General features: G+C 43.6%; 1 protein-coding gene across 9 annotated transcripts in view; it reads left to right on the plus strand.

Moving 5' to 3' along the window:
- PHF14 (PHD finger protein 14) overlaps positions 1 to 19693 on the plus strand; it is a 311444-nt gene that overhangs the window by 59760 nt on the left and 231991 nt on the right. For all 9 annotated transcript variants that reach the window (XR_012233474.1, XM_073582107.1, XM_073582108.1 and 6 more), the window contains exon 6: positions 17977 to 18088. Coding sequence is in view for 8 of the 9 variants with exons in the window: in XM_073582107.1 (XP_073438208.1) it covers positions 17977 to 18088 (112 nt within the window). In the remaining variant the exon portion in view is untranslated. The remainder of the gene's footprint in view (positions 1 to 17976; positions 18089 to 19693) is intronic.

A 19693-nucleotide genomic window follows, 5' to 3' on the forward strand; every position in this document is an offset into this window, starting at 1 on the left:
TATATGCTTTTTTCATTTTTATTGCCCAGATGTAGTACTTTGCATTTCTCCCTGTTAAAAACCATTCTGTTAGTTGCTGCCCACTTCTCCAGTTTATTTAAATCTTTTTGAATCCTCTCTCTCTCTTCTCTAGTATTAGCTATCCCTCCTAGCTTTGTGTCATCAGCAAATTTAATCAGTTTACCCTCAATTCCTTCATCTAAATCGTTGATAAAGATGTTGAACAATACAGGGCCCAGGACAGAGCCCTGTGGTACCCCACTTGAGACATTCTTCCAACTGGATGTGCAGCCATTTACGACCACTCTTTGGGTCCGATCACTAAGCCAATTATGAATCCACCTAACAGTTGCCTTGTCCATTCCATACTTAGTCATTTTTTCAATAAGGATTGTATGAGAGACTTTGTCAAATGCTTTGCTGAAGTCAAGATATACTATATCTACAGCATTTCCTTGATCCACCCAATCAGTGATACCGTCATAGAAGGAAATTAAGTTAGTCTGACATGACTTATTAGTTAGAAACCCATGCTGACTCTGTTTAATCACTTCATTCTTATCCAGGTATTGACATACATGTTGTTTAATAATTTGTTCAAAGATCTTTCCTGGTATAGAAGTCAGACTCACCGGCCTATAGTTGCCTGGGTCCACCTTCTTCCCCTTTTTGAAGATAGGAACAACATTTGCTCTTCTCCAGTCTTCTGGCACTTCTCCTGTTCTCCAAGAATTTTCAAAGATTATGGAGAGGGGTTCAAATGTTTGGGGGGTTTGAAGGGCCCAAACAAACAGGGTTCCCGGTACATAGGAGCATAGTGGATATGATCTCCCAAGAATGTGAGTACCCAGAGAAACGCTATTCGGCTCCATCGGAACTCAGGCTTAGATTCCCCCTGGAGGGAGATGCGTTTAAATGGGACATCCCGAAAGTTGATGTCCAAGTGGCAAGAGTGGTGAAGAAGACAGTCCTTCCATTTGACGATGTATCCCAACTTAGGGATCTGATGGACCGTAAGGCAGAGAGCCTCCTAAGGAAAGCCTGGGAAACCTCTGCCTTAAAATCAGGGATTGCTTCCACGTGCGTTTCTAGATCTCTCTTCCAGTGGAGAGAGGAGCTAGAGAATCATATTTCTCGAGGGACCTCAAGGGGCTACCTTCTTAACTCCCTCCCCATACTACAGAGGGCTACAGGCTTCTTGGCAAATGCATCTATGGAGATAATCCGTACCTCTGCCAGGTCTATGGTACAGTCTAATTCTGCCAGACGAGCCCTCTGGCTTAAAACATGGAGCCGGGATGTTACCACCAAAATTAAGCTCTGTTCTTTACCCTTCAAGGGTGAACACTTCTTTGGCCCAGCCTTGGACGAAATCCTTGAAAAGGCCACAGACAAAAAGAAAATGCTTCCTGAACAGAAAGCCCCAAAGAAGCGTTTTTTTTCGAGCCCCCCAGAACCAGTCATCCCAGCCGAAAGGGAAAAACAGAGATCACACCTGCCTGAGCAAGAGAGTCCAGACCCCAGGGAAAGTGAAAGCTTCACTAGCATGGTGGATGGACCACATAAATCTGTGTCAGCTGGTCCCGGATCCCCTTGGTCACGTTAACATCAGATGCCAGCAAGAAGGGCTGGGAAGCCGTAGTGTCCCGGCAGCCGTTCCAGGGGTTGTGGAATCGGGAATTGAGTGCAAGATCTTCAAACTGCAGAGAGCTGAAAGCAGTGGAAGAAGCTCTCTTGGCTGCGGGACACCTAGTCCAGGGCCAACATATCAAGGTCTACTCCGACAACGTGACGACAGTGGCTCACCTCAGACACCAGGGCAGCACAAGATCCAGGAGCCTAGAGGGCCTCTCAGGCCGAATATTTTCCTGGGCAGAAAAGCACCTTCTTTCACTAACAGCAGTCCACCTAAAGGGGACCTCCAATCTTCAGGCAGACTTCCTGAGCAGAAGATGTATCCAGCCTGGCGAATGGAGTCTGAATGTAAGTATCTTTCAGAGGCTGGTGAACAGGTGGGGTCTTCCGGAGGTGAATCTACTAGCATCGAGCAAAAATGCCCAGGTAGAGAGCTACTTCTCCCTGAACCCCAGGGACAGATCCATGGGGGTAGATGCCTTTGCCCACAAGTGGGAGTTTCGTCTGGCATACGCTTTCCTGCCGATTCCAATCCTTGCCGCAACCCTGAGGAAGATCCGAGAAGACCAAACCCAAACTGTTGTGAATTCGCTTTCTGGCCTACCTCTGGTTACTAGTGAAGGTAGTGGAGCTGGTTATATTGACAGAGGGGTCGCGAGTTCGCTTTCTGGGCTCCCTCTGGTGGTTATTGGATGTAATGGAGCTGATCTGATTAACAGAGGCTTGCCACCTGATAATGTGGAGGACAATTGGAGATCTGGAGTTTCTGACTGGATTTAAGACAGCCGACTCCCTCTATCCCTACTGGTGACTTTTTTTCCTGCCTCCTGAGGTCTTAGTTTCCAGCTCATGTAAATCAAGAGCCGTGGAGACATCATCACATGTTTCTCAACGCAAGCAATGACTAGCCAGGTCTTTCACCGGGAAGGAACAACCACGGGAAGGGCAGTCTCCAATGAAGGAAACTACCTATGCCAAAACATGGTATCCATCCACAGACAGCTGTTTCAGGGTTTTTGCCCCTCATCATTGTGGAGTAGAAAACTGGCTAGTAGGAGCTATGCCTAGTAAAAGACTGTGAAAAATGAGGATGAATGAACTCATGGAGATCAACATCCAACACTGCGGAGACACCATCACATGTTTCTCAACGCAGTGATGCTAGAGCAATGCCCCATCCCTTATGGGAAATATGGGATTCATTTTCCACACTGATGAGGGGCAAAAACCCAGACACAGCTGTCTGTGGATGGATACCATGTTTTGGCATAGGTGGTTTCCTTCATTGGAGACTGCCCTTCCCGTGGTTGTTCCTTCCCGGTGAAAGACCTGGCTAGTCATTGCTTGCGTTGAGAAACATGTGATGGTGTCTCCGCGGCTCTTGATTTACATGTTTTTGCATATTTCCCATAAGGGATGGGGGCATTGCTCTAGCATCACTGCGTTGAGAAACGTGATGGTGTCTCCGCAGTGTTGGATGTTGATGTCCATGAGTTCATTCATCCTCATTTTTCACAGTCTTTTACTAGGCATTGCTCCTACTAGCCAGTTTCCTACTCCACACTGATGAGGGGCAAAAACCCCGAAACAGCTGTCTGTAGATGGAGACCATTTTTTGACATAGGTGGTTTCCTTCATTGGAGACTGCCCTTCCCGTGGTTGTTCCTTCCCGGTGAAAGACCTGGCTAGTCATTGCTTGCGTTGAGAAACATGTGACGGTGTCTCCGCGGCTCTTGGTTTACATGTTTTTGCATATTTCCCATAAGGAATGGGGCATTGCTCTAGCATCACTGCATTGAGAAACATGTGATGGTGTCTCCGCAGTGTTGGATGTTGATCTGCATGAGTTCATTCATCCTCATTTTCCATTTTCTTAGTTTCCAGCTCAGTCCCTGCATTATCAGCTAAGTGTTCTTTTGCTATTGTTCACATTTGATCTGGTTTTGTCTATTTCAGTTTTGTGTGGTCAGCCAGCTCCCGCTGAGGCTGTGCTGAATCTCCATCCATATGATACTGCTTGTGCCAGTTTGTTTTTGTCCCTTATTAGACTGGCCTCTTTTTGCCCTGCTTTCAGAATATACCAGAGTGCTGATATAGTGGGCGAAGTCGTGCGACTTCAGTATTTTTCTATCAGACGTGTTGGACATTTTTTGCAGGTTTTTTTGCATGATTGCAGACAGTGTCTTTCCTTTCCTGTCCTGTCTAGTTAGTGTGGGCCCCATCGTTTGCTCAGTCTATTTTGCTACCTGCGTTTGTGTTTTCATCTTGTCTCACCGACAATATATGTTTGGGGGCTATCTATTCCTTTGGGGTCTGCTCCGGGGCAGTTTAGATTTCCCCTTTCTGGTTTTAGGCTTATTTAGCTCTCTGGCTGTGTCGAGGCGTCTAGGATCATCGTAGGTATGCTCCACGGCTACTGCTAGTTGTGTGGATAGGATCAGGGGTCTGCAATCCGCTTAGTTACCAACCTCTCTTTTTTTTTTTTTTCTGTGGCTTAGCTTGGTCTTGCTCACCTCCTCGATGACCCAATCAAAGCACCAAACCATCCTGGTAGCTCCGCTATGGCCGAAGAGGAGCTGGTATTCTTTAATTACAGAGCTCCAGGTAGACGGGCCGCTCCTCCTTCCCCTGGAAGACGACCTCCTCCTGCAGGGCCCCCTACATCATCCAAATCTTCGGCGAATGAAGTTGGCGGCCTTGTTACTGAGACCCAGATCCTGAGGGCCAAGGGTCTATCAGAGGCAGTAATCGAAACCCTTCAGAAATCTCGGAAACCAGGCACCAATACCATATACAACAAGATATGGAAAAAATTTTCCTCATGGTGTCTGCCAGATTTGCCTGACCCAGAAAACCCTAACATCTCCCATATCTTGGATTTATTACAGAAGGGGCTTGAGTTAGGCCTAAAGCCTAGCACACTGAAGGTACAGGTCTCGGCCTTAAGCTCTATGTTCGACTGCGACTTGGCCAGTCACAGGTGGATAAAATGATTCATGACATCAGCCACTAGGCTACATCCAAAAAAACAGGTTGTCATTCCATCATGGGACTTGAATGTGGTGCTTAAAGGGCTCACTCAACCACCCTTTGAGCCCCTATCATCTTGTACTTCTCAGCTCATCTCTTGTAAAACGGCTTTCCTTGTAGCAATAACCTCAGCAAGGCGTATAGGAGAGCTCCAGGCTCTTTCAATTAGAGAGCCCTACCTATCCATTAGAGACGATTCCATAGTTCTCTCCCCTGATCCAGCCTTTCTGCCAAAGGTTGTGTCTGACTTTCATAGGTCTCAGAGTATAATTCTTCCCTCATTTTGTCAAAACCCAGCGAACCCTAAAGAGGAGGTGTTTCATATGCTGGATATAAGGCGCATAGTTCTTCACTACTTAGATTACACTAAACCCTACAGAATCGACCACAACCTGTTTATCCATGTGTCTGGTCCAAACAAAGGAAAGAAGGTGGCAAAGAACACTATTGCCAATTGGATCAAAAAGGCCATATCAGAAGCATATCTGGCGCAGAACATCTCACCCCCAACGGGGATCAAGGCTCATTCAACACGATCTACCTCTGCTTCGTGGGCTGAGAGGGCAGGCGCATCCTCAGAGCAGATCTGTAGGGCAGCAACTTGGTCTTCGTTACATACCTTCACTAAACACTATAGGTTGGACCTAGTATCCAACAGGGATTTAGTCTTTGGCCGAAAGGTTCTTCAGGCTGTTGTCCCGCCCTAGTGCAGTATAGGTTGTTATGCCTCCTATGCTGTCATGGAAGGTTGCTATAGAAAATAGAATTAGACTTACTGGTAATTCGGTTTCTAGATACCTTCCACGACAGCACTATTTCCCTCCCTGTATTCTTGGACAAATTCTGAGAATCTAAAGGTAACCGGTGCTACGGTGTTGTTATAAGTCACTGTTGAGAGGGAGATGGGAGGGACCTTTTAACCTCTCGTGCTTCCTGTCCCTCATTAGGGCGTGGAGACAACCTCCTATGCTGTCGTGGAAGGTTTCTAGAAACCGAATTACCGGGAAGTCTAATTCTATTTTCTTCCCTCTTCTCATTGGAAGATGCTCCTGTTTAAATGTTAAATAAGTTGTCCACTACTTGGACAACCTCTTCTCATACCCCACACTTGGCCCCGATAACATAATAAAGCTTATCCTCGCCTCCCGTGTCAGCGAAGTTGCCGCAGTGTCGGCACTCGCTTTCCCCTGAATTGTTGTGACACATGATGGCGGTGTGCAACCCATGCTGGCGTCACTGTCCCCGCTTTCGGACGTTTTGAGCATGAAGACGAAGTCAGAGATGAGCTCCAGCCTGGTCCTCCTCTTCTTGTTCAAACGTCCGAATGCGGGGACAGTGACGCCAGCGCTGATTAGGCTTCCCCGTCACGTGTCACAACAATCGCACGAGAACCTCTGAGAGCGAGTGCCGACTCCGCGGAAACGGCGCGGACACAAGTGGCGAGTACAGGCTTCATTATTTTATGGGGGCCAAACATTTTGATTAAGAAGGGGTTGTCCTAGCAGTGGACAACTCCTTTAACTTCCGTGGTCAACTTGGACATGTCAGTGAGATTTTTGCACTTCCTTCTATTACATTTTTATTTCAATTTTGCTCCAGTATTTTGACTAAGTTTTAGTGATCTTGTAGCTTTTACCTTTCTTGTGTAAAGGAATTAATTTCATTATCCGTTCTTGTTACCTTTCTCTTCCATGTGGTGCCATTGCTGACAGCAAAAAAGCCTTTTTTATAGTCACCGGTCTTGCTGGAATAATTACTCATCTGTGGTTGAATTCTTGTTAATTAGAATTTTGTAATCTAAACTTTTAGCTTTGCTCCTAAAACTGTACTCATTTTTGCAACATGGTCATGAATGAATTTTTTAGGGAAATTTCCTTTCTTTGGTGTGCAAAATAACAAAACTTGCTTGCAATCAATGGTCCACACTTGTGGGAGAATTTTGTAGCTCGGTGTCCCATAGAAGAAGATGTTGATTTTGGAAGGAAACTAAAGGTTTTCTGACAAATCTGTTGGGGTGTGCTTATTTATGCTGATCACTGTGTATGTATATATTTCTGTGTGTATTGTTTGTTTGTGTGTGTTGTTTTTATTTTTTTCCACACTATTTCCTTTTTGTTTTTTATGTTGGTTCAGTTACTTTTTCTGATGTGGATTCTGATCCTTTTTCATTGTCTAATTCAACATCTGTCATCATAGCTGTAAATGAAATAGATGAGAAACCAAAAGGGAGGATTATTCTTCTCTGATTACCCAATTTGTCTTAATTACAAGATTTTGGACCATGTGCCACCATAGCAAGCAAGACTACTAAGCGAACAGCCGATGGCGCATCTGCGCTCAAATTGGAAGACTCTTAACTTCACTTACCGTATTTTTATTTTCTACTTTGTCTTCTTTTAAGAAACTACTACCATTCAGTTTTTTTTAGCACTACCAAAAAAAAGTAAAAAAAACAAACAAAACAAAAATATAGGTCAAAAACAAGTATAAAAACACATCAACGCTAATGAATTATGTTCTACTTACATCTTGGCTCCAGTTTGTCAGTGGATGCCAAATTTACCCAAAATGGATTCTTTTGCTGCACTGTAAAAAGGAAAAAAAAAATAAACATTAAGAAAAAGAGCAAAAAAAGAAAAAAAAATCTAAATAAAAGCAAAAGGCTAAAAAAAGGCAAATGATAAAAAACTAAAATAAAAGTTTTAATACAGAAATGACCAAATATAAAATATAAAAAAAATGCTCAAACCATTAGGAAAAATAAAATAAAACCATATAGGAAGGTAAATGATATAAAGACAAAATACCTACAATTACATAAAATAAGGTAAAAATGTAATAATTTGTCCCCAAAGACCGAAAAATAAAATGTTTAATGGAAGGGTAATCACAAAAGAAAAATATTAAGGTAAACGCAAATAAAAAGTTGGGGGACAATGAACGATAAAAAGAAAACTGGCAGAAACTGAAATTAAAATTTTTTTTTTTATATAATATAATATATATATATATATATATATATATATATATATATATATATATATATATATATATATATTTTAGAGAGGAAAAAAAATGTTAGCTAAAGCCAAAAAATGCCAAGAAAGGAATTATTTTAAAAGAGAAAATGTAAAAGAAAAAACATCAAATTGAAGAGGGAAACATTGAGTTGAAGTCTTATGACAAAATGAACATCAAAAAAAGAAACAGTTAAAAGGTAAAATCTAAGCATGACTAATAAAATGTTAAAAAGAAATCGAAGAACAATAGCGTGAAATAGTAAGAAAAAATAAAAACTAAACATAAAAGCAAAAATGGACAGAAAAGGAAATGTAAAAGTAAAAAAAAAAATATAAAATAAAGGGCAAATAAAAATAAAATAACATAAAGGGCAAAAAACTATAATTTGGTAGGAAAACAGCATTTGTAATTTTTACTCAGGGCAGGCCATGCAGAAAGCCGTTGGAAGAAGGTCAGTATGAAGGATTCAGCCAGCTGGTAGGTTTATCACAGTAAACTCCTACAGAGTGGAGCAGCATTTAATATACCAGCAGTGGAGCATGAACAGAACGTGCACATTAAATAGAGAAGCAGCTGCTTGTAGAAGATGTGTATCTTTATATTGAACTCTGCAGGATACGGACCCGGGGTTGGATTAACCTCCGATCATACATCTCCGAAAGCATAATCCCCCCCCGCCCTCCCCGGCTGTTAGGGACATTAGGCCGAGCGTTGGCGCCCATCGCGGGTCTCCTCTTATAGATACGTATTATGCTGCATCATTTATCCGAGCCAATTGTGCGGAACGTCAGGGACAAATTACATTTGGGCCAGGACGTCCTAAGTGTGTAAGCAGAAGGTGTTGGTTTCTTTTTTATTATCATCACTCTAAAATTTGCTTTGAACGATCATTTACCCCCACTGGTACTAATAATTAAAATTAGAGCTCTGTGAGGACTTTGATATCCAGGACCCTGAGATTGCATCGGTTCACGATCATAATGTCATCCTATTTAAGGCTTTGTTCACACGTTGCATTTTTGCAGTGTTTTAGAGTACCGGCAAAAGCTATGAGATGTCTGAAATCTCATGCGCGCACACAGTTTTTTTTTGTTTGTTTTTTCCCTCAATGTATTGGAAAACTTCTGCGTTTTTGAAAACTGCAGTTTATCCCTCCTTTCAGCGTTTTTTCACCCATAGAAAGCAAAGAGTGAGTGCAAAAAACTCAGTCATCAGGTTTTGCTGCTGAAAACTCGGAACAGGCATTAACCCCTTCATGACTTGAGGTATTTTCGTTTTTGCATTATCGTTTCGGTCAAAATGGCCATGTGAGGGCTTGTTTTTTGCGGGACGAGTTGTACTTTAGAACAACACCATTGGTTTTAACATATTGTGTATTGGAAAACAGGAAAAAATTCCAAATGCGGTGAAATTGCAAAAAAAAAAATGCAATTCCAGTTTTTTTGTTTTTTTTCACTGTGTTCACTAAATGCTAAAACTGACCTGCCATTATGATTCTCCTGGTCATTATGAGTTCATAGACACCAAACATGTCTAAGTTCTTTTTTCTTTAAAGGGAATCTGTCACCTATTTTTTCGACTATCAGCTGCCGGCACCGCCATCAGGGGCTTATCTACAGAATTCTGTAATACTGTAGATAAGCCCCCGATGTAACCTGAAAGATAAGAAAAATGAGTTATATTATACTCACCCAGGGGCGGACCAGGTCCGGTTTTGGTCCGATGGGTGTAGCAGTCCGGTGCCTCCCATCTTCTAACGGTGACGTCTTCTTCTTTGCTTCCCGTCCTCCGGTGCAGGCGTACTTTACCTGCCCTGTTGAGGGCAGAGTAAAGTACTGCCGTGCGCAGGCGCCTGACCTCTCTGACCTGGTCCGGCACCTGCACACTACAGTACTCTTCTCTGCCCTCAACAGGGCAGAGCAGTGCGCCTGTGCAGGAGCGACGACGGGAAGCAAAGAAGAGGACGTCATCGTTAGATGTGAGGCGCCGGACCGTACCGCGACACCCATCGGACCAAAACTGGAGACGTCTGGTTGTCATGCCAATCCATCGGTGATCCGCGATCACGTGACGGGGTCACCGATGGGCGGGATTTCCAGGGCGCTTCCGGTAAGCTCGAGTTAAATGCCGGTGTCACAGATAGACAGCGGCGTTTAACAGGTTAACAGCCATGAATGGATCGCTATTTCACCCCCGGCTGTTAGAGGCAAATGACAAAAAAAATGAAAAACTCAGCAAAACCTACTTGTTTAAGCAGTTTTATTACTGCCAAGAGAGAAGGTTATACCTGCAAAAAAACGCAGCCAAAACACGTGTGAACATAGCCTAATACTTGTGTATGTATAATGGATATGTCTTTTTTTTCTGTCTAAGTAATATTTTGAGCAAGGATAAAAATAAAAATATATATTATTATTATTTATTTATATAGCGCCATTAATTCCATAATGTTGTACATGAGAAGGGGGGTTACATGCAAAATTATAGATATCGTTAACAGTAAACAAATTTACAATGACGGACTGGTACAGAGGGGAGGGGACCCTGTCCTTGCGGACTTACATTCTGTGGGATAGTGGGGAAGAGACAGAAGGTCGGGGGTGCAGCAGCTCTGGTGGTGATGAGGCGGCAGAATCGTCTTTGCAGGCTGTAAGCTTTCCTGAAAAGATGGGTTTTCATGTTCCGTTCGAAGGATCCGAGGGTGGTGGATAATCGGACGTTTTGAGGTGCATGGCATTCCAGAGGATAGGGGATATTCAGGAGAAATCTTGGAGGCGATTGTGTGAAGAACGAATAAGTGTGGAGGAGAATAGGAGGTCTTGGGAGGATCGAAGATTATGTGAGGGAAAGATATTGGGAGATTAGTTCAGAGATATAGGGAGGGGAAAGGTTGTGGATGGCCTTGTAGGTCAGTGTTAGTAGTTTGAACTGGATTCGTTGGGGAATTGGGAGCCAATAGAGGGATTTGCAGAGGGGGGAGACAGGGGAGTAGCGAGGAGAGAGGTGGATTAGTCGGGCAGCAGAATTGAGGACAGACTGGAGTGGTGCAAGAAAGTTAGCAGGGAGGCCACAGAGGAGAGTGTTGCAGTAGTCAAGGCGGGAGATGATGAGGGCATGTGCAAGAGTTTTAGTAGATTGAGGACTGAGGAAGGGATGGATTCTGGAAATATTTTTGAGTTGGAGGCGACAGGAGGTTGGACGTGTGGTTTGAAGGACAGGGTAGAGTCGAGAGTTACTCCGAGGCAGCGGATTTCACGTGCTGGAGAGAGCATGATGCCGTTTACCTTAATATATAGATCGGGTAGGGAAGATACATGAGATGGAGGAAAGATAATGAGTTCAGTTTTGTCTACGTTCAGTTTTAGGAAGCGAGAGATGAAAAAGGAGGATATGGCTGATAGACACTCTGGGATTCTGGGCCAGAGAGGTAGATCTTATTGTCATCTGCATACAGATGGTACTGGAAGCCATGGGACTTTGAGTTGTCCTAGGTCAAGAGTATAGATGGAAAAAAGTAGGGGCCCCAGGACAGAGCCTTGGGGGACTCCAACAGAGAGGGGGTGGGATGAGGAGGTACAGTGGGAAACGCTGAATGTGAGGTCAGAAAGGTATGAGGAAATCCAGGACAGGGCAAGGTCTTTGATGCCAAGGGAAGAAAGAATCTGTAGCAGTAGGAAGTGGTCAACTGTGTCAAAGGCAGAGGACAGGTCAAGAAGGAGGAGGATGGAGAGCTGTCTGTTAGCTTTGGCTGTGTGTAAGTCATTTGTAATTTTGGTCAGGGAAGTTTCAGTGGAGTGGTGGGGGTGGAAGCCAGATTGCAGGATGTCAAGGAGGGAGTTAGATGAGAGGTGGGAGGAAAGTTAAGCATGGACATGCTGTTCAAGGAGTTTGGAAGCAAACGGGAGCAGTGATATGGGGTGATATAGCTGGGCATAGTAGTTGGGTCAAGGTTTAATTTTTTGAGGATGAGTGTTATGGTGGCATGTTTGAAGGCAGAGGGGAAGGTACCAGAAGTTAGGGATAGGTTGAAGAGATGGGTTAGGGCTGGAATGATCATGTTAGTGAGGTTGGGGAGCAGGTGGGAAGGGATGGGGTCAAGTGCACAGGTGGTGAGGCGTGATTTGGAAAGGAGACTAGTAAGCTCTCCTTCAGTGATGTTGAAGCGGGAGGTTATTAGGGAAGGGCAGAGGTCTGGTATGTGGAGTGGTTGGGGTGGTGGAACTGTAAAGGTTTGCCTTGTTTGGTCAATCTTGTTTTTGAAGTAGGTGGCAAAGTCCTCAGCAGAGATGAGGGGAGTTGGAGGTGGCAGTGGTGGGCAGAGGAGAGAGTTGAATGTGCTGAACGGTTGTTTTGGGTTGTGGGATAATGAAGATACAAGGTTTGTGAAATAGGTCTGTTTAGCAGAGGTGAAGGCTGATTTAAAGGCAAGTGTAGCTTGTTTGAAAGCAGTGAAGTCGTCTGGCAGGCGTGTTTTCTTCCAACGCCGCTCCGCGACCCTGGATGCTTGTCAGTTTTTTGGTGAGGTTGTTTTGCCAGGGTTGCCTATTGGTTTGTCGCACTTTGCCATGCATGAGAGGAGCGACTGAGTCTATGGCTGATGTGAGGGTGGCATTGTAAAAAGCGGCGGCACTGTCCGTGTTGTGGAGTGAAGATATGGAGGACAGAGGTAGGAGAGAGTCTGAGAGTCTGTGGATGTCTAGGTGTGTGAGGTTTCTGCGAGGTTGTGCTAGTGGCTGGACATGGGGGGCAGGTGAGAAGGACAAGGATGAGAAGGTGAGTAGATGGTGGTCAGGGGGAAGGGAGAGGTTGTGAGATTAGATAGGGAACAGAGGTGGGTGAAGATGAGGTCTAATTTATGTCCATCTGTGTGGGTGGCTGTGGAGGACCACTGAGTAAGTCCAAAGGAATGAGGTAAGTGACAGGAGTTTGGAGGCTGGTGGGTGTCAATGGGGATGTTGAAGTCCCCCATGATGATGGTGGGGATTTCAGAAGAGAGAAAGTGGAGGAGCCAGGTGGAGAATTGGTCGATGAAGGCAGTGGCTGAGCCCAGTGATCGGTATATGACAGCCATTTGGAGATTAGAGGGAGAGTAAATACCGACAGAGTGAACCTCGAAAGAAGGGAGGATAAGGGAGGGTGGGGGTTGGATAGGGTTGAAGGAGCAGTTTTTAGAAAGGAGGAAACCCACTCCTCCACCTTGTCTGTTGCCTGGGCGAGGAGTGTGGGTAAGGTGGAGGCCGCCATAACTCAGTGCGGTCGGGGAGGCCGTGTCAGGGGGTGTCAGCCAGGTCTCATTGAGGGCCAGGAAGGAATGGTTGCGGGAGGTAAAGAGGTTGTGGATCACGTGGAGCTTGTTGCAGATGGAGCGAGCATTCCAAAGTGCTCCAGAAAGAGGGTGCGGGAGGGGGTACGTGGCACAGGTTTTAAGTGTGAGGGATTGCGGTAGTTTGTCTTAGTGTGAGAAAGATAGGGGTGAGGATTAGCGGGATGTATGAGGCAGGGGGGGCCAGGATTGGGGGATATGTCACCAGCAGTGAGAAGAAGCAGAGAAAGGGAAAGCAGGTGGGTGAAGAAGAGTGATCGTCTTGTATGTTAGTAGGAGAGTTCTGAGGTTAAGGAGTATTTCTGCAGATAAAGCGAGGTGGGGGGGTAAGAGAGAGGGGGAGATAGTTATTTGGTTCGAGGGTGCTGGGGTTTGGGGACAGCGAAGGAGAGTGAAGATTAGTGGAACAAAAACGGTGATGGCAAATGTGAGCATGGTTAAAGTGCAGAGTAAAAAAAAAAAAAGCAAGTAAAGTAAGAAAGCAGTGGTTATTCTTACCTTCTGACTAGAGTTGAGCGATACCGTCCGATACTTCAAAGTATCGTATCGGATGATCTTTAAAAAAAGTATCGGTATCGCCGATTCCGATACCGGAAGTCCCATTCAAGTCTATGGGACTTCCGGTATCGGAATAAGAAAAACCCTTTCCTGCCCTTGTACAGCCTCTCTGGGGTCTGTACGGGCCTTTCGGGGGGCTGTGCCGGCCTGCCAGGGGGTCTGTGCAGGCTCCGGTGGGCTGTGCCGGCCTGCCGGTGGTCTGTGCAGGCTCCGGTGGGCTGTGCCGGCCTGCCGGGGGGCTGTGCCGGCCTGCCGGGGGGCTGTGCCGGCCTGCCGGGGGGCTGTGCCGGCCTGCCGGGGGGCTGTGCCGGCCTGCCGGTGGTCTGTGCAGGCTCCGGGGGGCTGTGCCGGCCTGCCGGGGGGCTGTGCCGGCCTGCCGGTGGTCTGTGCAGGCTTCGGGGGTCTGTGCAGGCATCGTCCGATGGGACTACAAGTCCCATCGGGCGATGCCTGCTACCATGACAGTGATTGACACATTAGCCAATGATGGGACAGTAATAGTCCTATCATCCGGCTAATGTGTTGAATGTAAAAAAAAAAAAAAAAAATTACATGCTACATACATACAACATGCATACTACATACATGCTACATTCATACTACATACTACATACATGCTACATACATGCTACATTCATACTACATAAATACTACATGCAACATACATACTACATATATACTACATGCATGCTACATACATACTACATGCTACATACATACTACATGCTACATACATACCACATATATACTACATACATACTACATACATACTACATGCATGCTACATGCATGCTACATGCTACATACATAACACATATATACTACATGCATGCTACATACATAGTACATGCTACATGCATGCTACATACATACTACATGCTACATACTACATATATACTACATGCATGCTACATACATACTACATGCTACATACTACATATATACTACATGCATGCTACATACATACTACATGCTACATGCATACTACATATATACTACATGCATGCTACATACATGCTACATACATACTACATATATACTACATGCATGCTACATACATACTACATGCTACATACATACTACATATATACTACATGCATGCTACATACATACTACATGCTACATACATACTACGTATATACTACATGCATGCTACATACATACTACATGCTACATACATACCACATACATACTACATACATGCTACATGCTACATATATACTACATATATACTACATGCATGCTACATACATACTACATGCTACATACTACATATATACTACATGCATGCTACATACATACTACATGCTACATACATACTACATATATACTACATGCATGCTACATACATACTACATGCTACATACATACTACATATATACTACATGCATGCTACATACATACTGCATGCTACATGCATGCTACATACATACTACATACATACTACATGCTACATACATACCACATATATACTACATACATACAATACATTCATACAATACATACATAGACATACAGTACATATAACATAGAGTAACATACTTACCAATACTTGTCACATTGTTCCCCGAAGCCATTGTCTTTTCCGGAATAAATATTAACATAACAAACCACAAAAATACTCACCCACGATCCAAAGCAGTCCACGAGTGTGTCCCACGACGATCTTGGGTAGAGAACGGCAGCATCAGCTGATGCTGCCGTTCTCTACGGGCTGCAGGAATCCAATGACGGAAGGTAGGTATCCTTCCGCACTGTATTCCTCCGCCACTTAAAAAAAAAAAATATTTATTCCGGAAAAGACAATGGCTTCGGGGAACAATGTGACAAGTATTGGTAAGTATGTTACTCTATGTTATATGTACTGTATGTCTATGTATGTATTGTATGAATGTATTGTATGTATGTAGTATATATGTGTTATGTATGTAGCATGTAGTATGTATGTAGTATGTATGTAGCATGCATGTAGCATGCAGTATGTATGTAGCATGCATGTAGTATATATGTAGTATGTATGTAGCATGCATGTAGTATATATGTAGTATGTATGTAGTATGTATGTGGTATGTATGTAGCATGTAGTATGTATGTAGCATGCATGTAGTATATATGTAGTATGTATGTAGTATGTATGTGGTATGTATGTAGCATGTAGTATGTATGTAGCATGCATGTAGTATGTATGTAGCATGTAGTATGTATGTAGTATGTATGTAGTATGTATGTAGTATGTATGTGGTATGTATGTAGCATGTAGTATGTATGTAGCATGCATGTAGTATGTATGTAGCATGTAGTATGTATGTAGTATATATGTAGTATGTATGTGGTATGTATGTAGCATGTAGTATGTATGTAGCATGCATGTAGTATGTATGTAGTATGTATGTAGTATGTATGTGGTATGTATGTAGCATGTAGTATGTATGTAGCATGCATGTAGTATGCATGTAGTATGTATGTGGTATGTATGTGGTATGTATGTAGTATGTATGTAGCATGCATGTAGTATATATGTAGTATGTATGTAGCATGTAGTATGTATGTAGTATGTATGTAGCATGTATGTGGTATGTATGTAGCATGTAGTATGTATGTAGCATGTAGTATGTATGTAGCATGCATGTAGTATATATGTAGTATGTAGTATGTATGTAGTATGTATGTGGTATGTATGTAGCATGTAGTATGTATGTAGCATGCATGTAGTATGTATGTAGCATGCATGTAGTATGTATGTAGTATGCATGTAGTATGTATGTAGTATGCATGTAGTATGTATGTAGTATGTATGTAGTATGTATGTAGTATGTATGTAGTATGTATGTGGTATGTATGTAGCATGTAGTATGTATGTAGCATGCATGTAGTATATATGTAGTATGTAGTATGTATGTAGTATGTATGTGGTATGTATGTAGCATGTAGCATGCATGTAGTATGTATGTAGCATGCATGTAGTATGTATGTAGCATGCATGTATGTATGTAGCATGCATGTAGTATGTATGTAGTATGTATGTAGCATGCAGCATGTATGTAGCATGTATGTAGTATGTATGTAGTATATATGTAGTATGTATGTAGCATGTAGTATGTATGTAGCATGTAGTATGTATGTAGTATTTTTTTTTTTTAACATTTAACACATTAGCCGGATGATGGGACTACTACTGTCCCATCATTGGCTAATGTGTCAATCACTGTCATGGTAGCAGGCATCGCCAGATGGGACTTGTAGTCCCATCGGACGATGCTTGCACAGACCCCCGGACATCAGCACAGCCCCCCGGCAGGCCGGCACAGCCCCCCGGCAGGCCGGTACAGACCCCCACAGGGTGCACAGACCACCGGCAGGCCGGCACAGCCCCCCGGCAGGCCGGTACAGACCCCCACAGGGTGCACAGACCACCGGCAGGCCGGCACAGCCCCCCGGCAGGCCGGTACAGACCCCGGGCAGTCCACACAGCCCCCCGGCAGGCCGGCACAGCCCCCCGGCAGGCCGGCAGAGACCCCCGGAAGGCCCGAAATGACGGCGCATCATGATGCGCACACACCGCGCATCATGATGACGTCAGGCTGTCAATCAACTGAACTTCCGATTCCGATGCCGAATTCCGATATTGAAAAAATATCGGAAGTCGGTATCGGAATTCCGATACAGCAAGTATCGGCCGATACTTGCGGTATCGGAATGCTCAACACTACTTCTGACCGATTTCTGGTATATTTCTCATATATCACTTTAAATATGTCACTTCTAATGATGTCACATCTGACCAAGGTCATATCTGACCTTATACCATTCAAATGTCCATGAAATGAAGCCAGGTGAGTGAGGGAGGGAGGAGGAGAAGGGGGCTGGAGGACGGTTCACAGCAGGGGGCAATTAACAGATTGCAGTTAATGGGACATTTGACTAGCATCACAGTTGAAGAAAGAGGTGGGATAAGATGGAAGGTGTGAGGAGCATGGGCATATCAATATGCATACAGTCAATTTGAAGTATGATACATGGAATTAAAGTCAGGGGAAAAAACAGACATAGCAATTAAAAACAGAGGGTGAACAATGCATGAGGGTTCAGTGAGTATTCTGGATTAGGAGGCGGGTTCAGCAGACATACCTGTGGATGAAAGCAGATGGATCAGGACATGGCAGCATGAAGGAGAATATACCATGGCTTATCAATCTGGTATATTTCTCATGTATCACGTTAAATGTCACTTCAAATGAAGCACATCTGACCAAGGTCATATAAATATATATAATAAATATATACGGTATATTATGATATATTGTTTTCCTTTGTTTTTGTACATATATTATGAGAATAGATTTTTTTTTTTCAACAAAATTTTGAACAGCAAGGAAAAATATGTATTTTATTTTTTTCTCCGTTTTTAGATGGGTCCACATTGTTTGTGCATTATACGTCCCTGGCGTCGCTTTCGGAGACATTGACAAATTACGTCCGGTGACACTAACAGAGATGAATTATTCGAAGTATGGGGCAAAGGTAGGTACCGAGAAAAGGTATGGGCCTTAAAAAAAGAAAAAAAGCCTAGGAATTACGTCAAGATATTTATTTTTTGAGGCACACAATGATATCCCTCTTAACCCCTTCCTGACGCAGCTTATGTTTAGTTTTTGCGTCTGCTTTTTCCAGCAGCTGTAACTTTTTTTGTTTTCTCATCCCCTCAGCACAGCCAGCCTCTTTGCTTGTGGGACAATTTGTAGTATTTACACCATTGTACCATATCATGTACTTAAAAAAAACAGGAAAATAAAGTCCAAGTGGAATGAAAGGTCATCACGCTAATGTATTTTTGGGTTTTGTTTTTACGACGTTCACTGTGCTGTAAAAATGACCTGGAGACATTATTCTCCAGGTGATTGCACTGGGCTACTTAATGCAGTTTTAATAGAATCTCTGTTTTCTGTCCTGTAGATGTATCGGTGCTTAGAATGCTGAGCTGTGTATAACTCCGCCCACACCACTGATTTGGCTGCTTCCTGTGTACCCTGGCAGAAAGCAGCCAGTCGGTGGTGGGGGGTGTGGTTATACATATTAGCTGGACTGCCTGGCATGTGAGACCTAGTCCTGTAGTGATAATCTTCTGCTGATAAAACACTAATTGTATTGAAACTATAGCACACAGCCTAATAAGTGACAGTTTTTTGCCCCTAAATTATGCTCTCAGATTAAATGGCAATCACCTGGTAACCGATTCCCTTTAAAAGAAAAAGCAATTTGTATAAGATAAATTTGTTTTGTGTCATTCTTGTCAGTGCAACAGGGTGAGGGCTTAGTTTTTCCCAAACTGTTTTATTGACACTATTATAAGGTACATACAATAAGATCACTTTCTATTGCATTCTTTGAGCGGAGTGTCAAGTGATTGAAAAACATCAATTCTGGCATTTTTTTTGCTCTAAGATTTTTAATATGTTAATTAGTTTTAGATTTTCATAGAGGTTTTTTTCTTTTTGGAGGAAAAAGTGGGATGATTAAACCTTATTTGCGTTTTTATATTTGCAATAAACTATTTTATTACTATTTTTTTTTTTCCTGCCATTGTTTGACCGCTTGTACTAAATACTACAGTGCTATAGGTTTGCAGTATAATGTAAAGCAGCAATCTCCTATGAATCCCAGCCACAGGCATAGGAGCACAAAGATGGCGACAGGGCTTCAGTAGGTCCAAGGCAATTCATCTGCACCCTTCAGTCGCATTGGGCATCGGAATGGACCCCCACTGTGATTTGTACGACTTCAATGTCGCTGTAAGAGATTGATGGCAGCATTTACGTGATTAAACAGCAGCGATCGGCGCTAGGTCTCATTGATGCTTTCAGAGGCAGGTGTCGGCTGCATGATACAGCAGATGCCGGCTGTATATGGTACGAGTTCAGCCTTTGCGCATGGGACATCCACTGTATATGGTACGAACTCGGCTCTCACGCATACGACAGCCGCTGTACATGTACGCTGGATATCAGGAAGTAGCTAAAAAGGTTCTCCCACCACTAAAGGAACACTAAAGGAGATGTTTTCCTCCCAGACCCCTCCCATTTGTCAGTCAGTCTATAGGATTTTAGCTTGCTTCTGAAACAAGTCATT

This window comes from Dendrobates tinctorius, unplaced genomic scaffold, assembly GCF_039654945.1.
Source record: "Dendrobates tinctorius isolate UK_male_01 unplaced genomic scaffold, ASM3965494v1 ptg000070l, whole genome shotgun sequence".
Taxonomy (NCBI): domain Eukaryota; kingdom Metazoa; phylum Chordata; class Amphibia; order Anura; family Dendrobatidae; genus Dendrobates; species Dendrobates tinctorius.